We start from the raw sequence: 6,000 nt of genomic DNA, 5'->3' as shown, positions 1-6,000 counted from the left end.
AGGGAGATGGCAGCCAGCAGTCAAGGCTCCCAAGGAACAGGATTCCACCCAGGACGTGCTGAATTCTGGGGGTGGGGGAATTGTTTATTTCTCTGCTCAGTCCATGAAATGCTTGGAACAGGACAAACTACTGGCAGGAGTTTGACCCTAGTTTCCCACCTTGACTCACAACATTAACAGATCAGAGACTCTGGTTCTGCCTCTCGAACAAGTCATTTACCTTTTCTGCACCTCAATTTCCCCACCTGTAAAGGAGATGGAGGAGTTTGAAAGGGGACGTTTAGAGTTCTTCCTAGCTCTTTTCAGAGTCCACGACTACAAGATGGGTATGGGTCCTGCACTCCACTCCGTCTGGCTGCCTGGGCACCCAGCTGTGACACCGCCACCAAGCTGGCGCTCCAACAAGAGCCACTCTGGCGCCACTTGCCCGAGCCGGAGGCACAGAAAGTATGGCACCTGCCCAGGGCAGTGAGGGCAGAGGAGTAGGCCAGGTACGCAGGGCAAAGCAGGGCTTCCTCACTTGCCAAGGACCGGCCCGGCAGCCGCGAACACCAGACATCCAGCGAGCACTCTGCGCCAGCAGGGGCACAGCAGTCCTCTGCGAGGGGCGGGGCCAGAGCTTGGGGGTGGCCCCACCCAGAGAAGGGCCAGGTGCGGCGCTTGAGGCCGTGGGCGCGGACCCTGGGAGGATTACGCAATGGCGTAAAGGGCGGCGCTTTAGGTAGGGACGCACAGTTCTCTGGTATTACGTAAGGAAACGTGACAGAGGGCGGGAAATTGCGCCAGGGGTGGGTAGAGGGTGGAGCTCTGGTTGGAACTGGGCAGGGCTCGGAGCTAAGGCGAGAGGCGGAGCGTAGGCCAAACGTCCACTGCGAGGCGCACGCCGGATAGTGGGTGCGAGCATGCTCCGCTGGGCCCGGGCCTGGAGGCTCCCCCATGGGGGACTCCATCCCCCTGGTTCCAGCTTCTCAAGGGTGCCCGTCATGCCCAGCAGCAGCGGCGGCCGAGAGGGCGACGAGCCGAGGTCAGTCAAGGGCGCCGAGCTGGAAGGAGTCCTCCGCTCCTCGCCCTCCCTCCCGGCCCCGACGGGCCCGCCCCTTCCCAAGACTCTTCCCCCATATTCCCGCCCCTTTCCCTCGACTCAGTCCTTCTCCCGTTCTTTTGTCCCCTCCCGCCAGGCCACTGCCCCTTTCCTACAAGCTTTTGGACGGAGAGGAGGCCCTGCCGGCCGTCATCTTTCTGCATGGGCTCTTAGGTAGCAAATCTAACTTCAATTCTATCGCCAAGGCCTTGGCCCAGCAGACAGGCCGAAGGGTGAGCTTCCGTATGGAGCGGGGTTCGGTGGGGGTGGGGTGAGTGGAGGCCAGGGAGGAGACGAGGCGGGGCCAGCTTGTGCAGGCTTCTGGGTCCCCCACGGAGGGGTGGCCTATTTCAGCTCAAAGTAAAGCCCGCAGCCGAAATGAGAGAAATTCTAACAAGGATGGAGGCCTCACAGGCAGACAGACCCTAGATGGACCCCTATACATTCCCTCGTGTTGTCATCCTCATTCATGGTATAGATCTTAATCTGTTTGCTCCACACTGAGCTAGGCTTGGCCGGCCAATGCCTAAGTGCCAGTCAATTCCCATGAAGGGGGCAGCCCCAGTTTGTTCATCAGAGATGACAGGGAGCTCACCACCTGTATGGCAGCCCCATTTTTTTGTGCTCCAACTGTTGGAAAGTCTTAGAGTCTCCTTTGTGGCTTTCTCTGGGGTTGCCATCCAGCCAGGATCTTCAGAAATATGGTCATATCCCCTGGGTCTTTTCTCTGGTAGAGTGGCCCCAGGCTCTGCATGTGGCCCTCCTAGGCCTGTGAACTGAGTTCTCTCACCATCTGGGCCCTTCCCCTCATCAGAAGCTGTCTCCAGGCTCAATACCCCTCAACTTGCAGTCCCTATCAGGCCTTCAGCCATCAGCACTGTCCTGTCTTACCTACTCTCCAGGTGCTGACAGTGGATGCTCGGAACCATGGTGACAGCCCTCACAGCCAGGACATGAGCTACGAGGCCATGAGCCAGGACCTACAGGGCCTCCTGCCCCAGCTGGGGCTAGTACCCTGTGTCCTTGTTGGCCACAGCATGGGAGGAAAGACAGCCATGCTGCTGGCACTGCAGAGGGTGAGCTGCCCCTATCTGGGGCCTCCTTCCATTCAGTATAGATAGACCCTGAGTGCCCAACAGGATACCCGGGACTCAAACAAACCTTTGACAGCCAAATTCAGGCTCTGGAAACTATGCCCGAGACCCTCTGTGTCTGCCCTAAAACTAGTCCCCAGTCCAGTTCTTTTCCATAGCCAGAGCTGGTGGAACGTCTGATTGCTGTAGACATAAGCCCAGTGGAAACCACGTCCAGCTCAAACTTCGAAACGTATTTGGCAGCCATGAGGGCCATAGACATCCCAGATGAGGTACCACGCTCCCGCGTCCGGAAACTGGCCGATGAGCAGCTCAGCTCTGTTGTGCAGGTAACACACCCAAGCCCCCAGGTAGTGGTGTAGACTACACCTGTTGAGGGAAGAGTGAAGGACTTAAGCTTCACAGGGATCCATACTAACTGCCAGGCCCCCATAGGACATGGCTGCACGGCAGTTACTGCTCACCAACCTGGTGGAGTTAGATGGGCGCTTCAGATGGCGAGTGAACTTGGATGCCTTGGCCCTGCACCTGGACAAGATCTTGGCTTTTCCACTGCAACAGGAATCCTACCCTGGGCCAACCCTCTTCCTCCTTGGTGGAAACTCCCAATTTGTGCAGTAAGCCAGCTGGGGAAGTGGGAGGGGCCTGCCTTACCTAATTCCAGCATGAGGAGCTTGCTGGGGTGGATTGGGCACGGGCTGGGGGTAAATGAGAGACCCCAAACACCACTGGGCATGAGAGTTCACACAGCTCTCTGTCTCTCCCCACCCTGCCTCTGCCTGTCTCTTTCTCTCCCCCTCATCCCACTTGCATCCATTCTCAACGACCTTCCCTGTGATGCATAGTCCCAGCCACCATCCTGAGATCATGCGGCTCTTCCCTCGGGCCCAGATGCAGACTGTGCCTAATGCTGGCCACTGGGTCCATGCTGACTGCCCACAGGACTTCTTAGCTGCCATCCGAAGCTTCCTTGTCTAAGAATTGCTGGCAAGAGAGGGCACGAAAGAAACCCCAGGCTTCAGGTCTTGTAGCCTGCTCCACATTTTGGCACAGAAGGACTCAGGAAGGCACTGAGAGGACACAAAAGTGCAGGGGTGGTCAGACCTCAAGCTTTAATGAATAAAGACACTGCTTTCCGAGTTCTGAGCTGAGCTCTCACCACCAACGTCCCTGACCCAAAGGAAATCTGGCCCAGGGGCTCCTGGCAGCTCCAAGACCTGCATGGGCTCCCAGAGCACCCGTGGACTCTCTCTGCAGCTGACTCTCCACCTGCTGCCTCACCAGCTGCTGCATGTCCTCCTGGGGGCAGGAGAGCAGGTTCAAGGCTGACCCTGTGCCTTCCGCCCCTCTCCTCCCAGGCTCTGCCGGTATTTCCCACCCTACCTCCCAGGCCTCCACCTCCTGCCTCAGTCTCAGTTTCTCCTCCAGGACCTCCAGCAGCTGGGCCTCCACAGCACGCAGCCTGGCTTTGCATGTGTCCAGCTCAGCCTCCACTGCCCGCTTCCTGCAGGTGGCAGAGAGAGCATCCTGAGGCTGGGGCCCTGGGGGTGGGCAGGTGTGGCCATAGCCCCCACCTTAGTGACAGGGTGGGTGTTTTTATGGCTTTGCTTCCAGAATGCCTGACTCCCCCTTCCCCTCCTCTCTAACGACAGGGCCCTGTGAGTGAGCCTCTCCAACCCACCGCCCTCCCAACCCCTGTAAGGAGCTTCCTCTCACTTGGCAATGGCCTCATCTCGCTCCTGGAGAACTTGGTCCAGGGAGAGCTCAGTCTGGGTGTCCCCCAGTGCTCCAACTACTTGGAATTCTGGACTCTGTTGTTGGGTGACAGGGAAAGGAGTTAGTGATCTGGGGCTTGCCTGGATGAGGTGTCCCACTCTAGGCCCTTTCACTCTGGCCTTGGCCTTGGCCTTGGTAATGATGGCAGGAAGGGAGGGAGCTGAGATATTCACAACCTGCCCCCCAGTGCCCCAGTGGCGGGGACCTCTGGGAAATAGAGTAGGAGGACCTGGCCAGTGGTAGAGGTGGCAGGTGTGTCCCCTGCCTGGCCTTAGAGCAAAGGTGGGTAGGGTGTTTAGACCCCGGGAGAGAAAAGGATTTCTCACCAGATCGTCAGAAAAGGACAAGGTAGGTGGGTTTAGAAGGACACTTACCCCTCAAGGGCCCGGACACAGAGGGTAGCCTGGTGACTGGGACTGTTGTCAGCAGGGTGGGGCAAGTGAAGGACCTGGCCCTTTGCCCTCCCTTCCTAGCAAGGCACTCCCTGGCAAGCCCCGCCTACAGCAGGCCAGCCCAGGGCACAGAGGAACCTCTGGCCTGCTGGAAGCCTCTGGCCAGACACATTGCAAACTCGGCCTCTTCCTGCTCCTTCACAGGCCTCCTTTGTCTCGGGTGATCTGCCAACAGCTTGTGATTTGAAAAGAGGGACAGAGCCAGGAGCTGGCCCCAAGACTGTTCCCATGCTGAGATACATAAGATGCCTCAGTCCCCCATCCTGAAGGGTTGGCATCGTGGTACCTAGAATAGCGTCATCCACACATAAAACTGTAACCTCAGCAGAAAGCAAGGAAAAAAGTTATTCCTGGCAAATTTGTCCTAACATCTTGAATACCCATCCTCCCTACAACATTACTCATAACAACTCTAGTATTCTCAACTTGCTGATCCCAGATCACAGGTAGGTCTGCCGTGTCCTCAGGGTTCTTAGTATCCCACACCTCCCTCAACGTGATCACCTTCCACGTGCACTCTCAGTGTACCAGCAACAGGAGCATGTGAAAGATAATTTTCTCTGTCGAGAGGCTTTTTCAACATGGTATGTCTTGAGAATTAGGTCCTCAACCCTAAACAGTAAGTGCTTCCTGCAAAACACCCCCAGGAAACACCATGCAGTGATGGGTCCCACTCAGCCAGGTGTGCCTCCAGCAGCCAGGCTTGACAATTTCTTTAACTGAACCCCAGGTGAAGAGATAAACTTGACAATTTCTTTTTTTTTTTTTTGTAGAGACAGAGTCTCACTGTACCGCCCTCGGGTAGAGTGCCGTGGCATCACACGGCTCACAGCAACCTCTAACTCCTGGGCTTATGTGATTCTCTTGCCTCAGCCTCCCGAGCAGCTGGGACTACAGGCGCCCGCCACAACGCCCGGCTATTTTTTTTTGTTGTTGCAGTTTGGCCGGGGCTGGGTTTGAACCCGCCACCCTCGGCATATGGGGCCGGCGCCCTACTCACTGAGCCACAGGCACCACCATAAACTTGACAATTTCTTTAACTGAACCCCAGGTGAAGAGATGGGCTTGATTTGTGCCCCAAACGTACCCCCCCCTTTTTTTGCAGTATTTGGCCAGGGCTGGGTTCGAACCCACCACCTCCAGCATATGGGGATGGTGCCCCAATCCTTTGAGCCAGAGGCACCACCCCCAAACATACCCTTTTTACTGGAATTCATTCAATGTGTTCTGAGAACCTGCTCTATGCCATGGCCCAGACAGGACCCCTTTTCTCAGGGACCTCTGAGCTAAGGGAGATGAAAGCATAGGTATAAAAGGGTGGCAGGGGTCCAGGGGCACAAAGGCCCCTCATACTAGTCAAAGAATTCCTCAGGAGCTTGTCCAAGATAAATTCTGCCGGCCACCAGGAATAAGCTAGGAAAAGGGCTACCATTCTTGGCAATTGCAAATTGCTCTTCAGCGTCTAAAAGAAAAACCCTTTTAGAATTAAAAAAAATCGGGCGGCGCCTGTGGCTCAGTGAGTAGGGCACTAGTCCCATATGCCGGAGGTGGTGGGTTCAAACCCAGCCCTGGCCAAAAACCACAAAAAAAAAAATTA

At 56.4% G+C, this 6,000-nt stretch overlaps 1 protein-coding gene and 1 long non-coding RNA gene across 3 annotated transcripts; one reads left to right on the top strand and one right to left on the bottom strand.

The window, feature by feature from the left end:
- Positions 1–769: 769 nt before the first annotated feature.
- ABHD11 (abhydrolase domain containing 11) lies at positions 770–3,321 on the top strand. 2 transcript variants are annotated; one of them, XM_053557447.1, is made up of 6 exons: positions 790–1,024; positions 1,179–1,314; positions 1,984–2,157; positions 2,334–2,504; positions 2,611–2,792; positions 3,021–3,321. In XM_053557447.1, the coding sequence occupies exons 1-6, from the start codon at positions 903–905 to the stop codon at positions 3,151–3,153; spliced, it is 918 nt and encodes a 305-aa protein (XP_053413422.1). In that variant the 5' UTR covers positions 790–902; the 3' UTR covers positions 3,154–3,321. The 2 variants fall into 2 exon arrangements, 1 of the variants encoding a protein (XP_053413422.1); XR_008373428.1 differs by lacking the exon at positions 3,021–3,321 and having other exon boundaries at positions 770–1,024; positions 2,419–2,504; positions 2,611–2,629.
- On the bottom strand, positions 3,263–5,040 carry LOC128562473 (uncharacterized). Its single transcript, XR_008373429.1, has 4 exons — positions 4,326–5,040; positions 3,892–3,986; positions 3,559–3,679; positions 3,263–3,474 (listed from the first exon to the last, which is right to left on the bottom strand). It is a non-coding gene; the product is annotated as an uncharacterized LOC128562473 (long non-coding RNA).
- Positions 5,041–6,000: the final 960 nt, after the last annotated feature.

Source organism: Nycticebus coucang, chromosome 12, assembly GCF_027406575.1.
Source record: "Nycticebus coucang isolate mNycCou1 chromosome 12, mNycCou1.pri, whole genome shotgun sequence".
Taxonomy (NCBI): Eukaryota; Metazoa; Chordata; class Mammalia; order Primates; family Lorisidae; genus Nycticebus; species Nycticebus coucang.
This window is presented reverse-complemented; position numbering and strand designations above follow the sequence as displayed.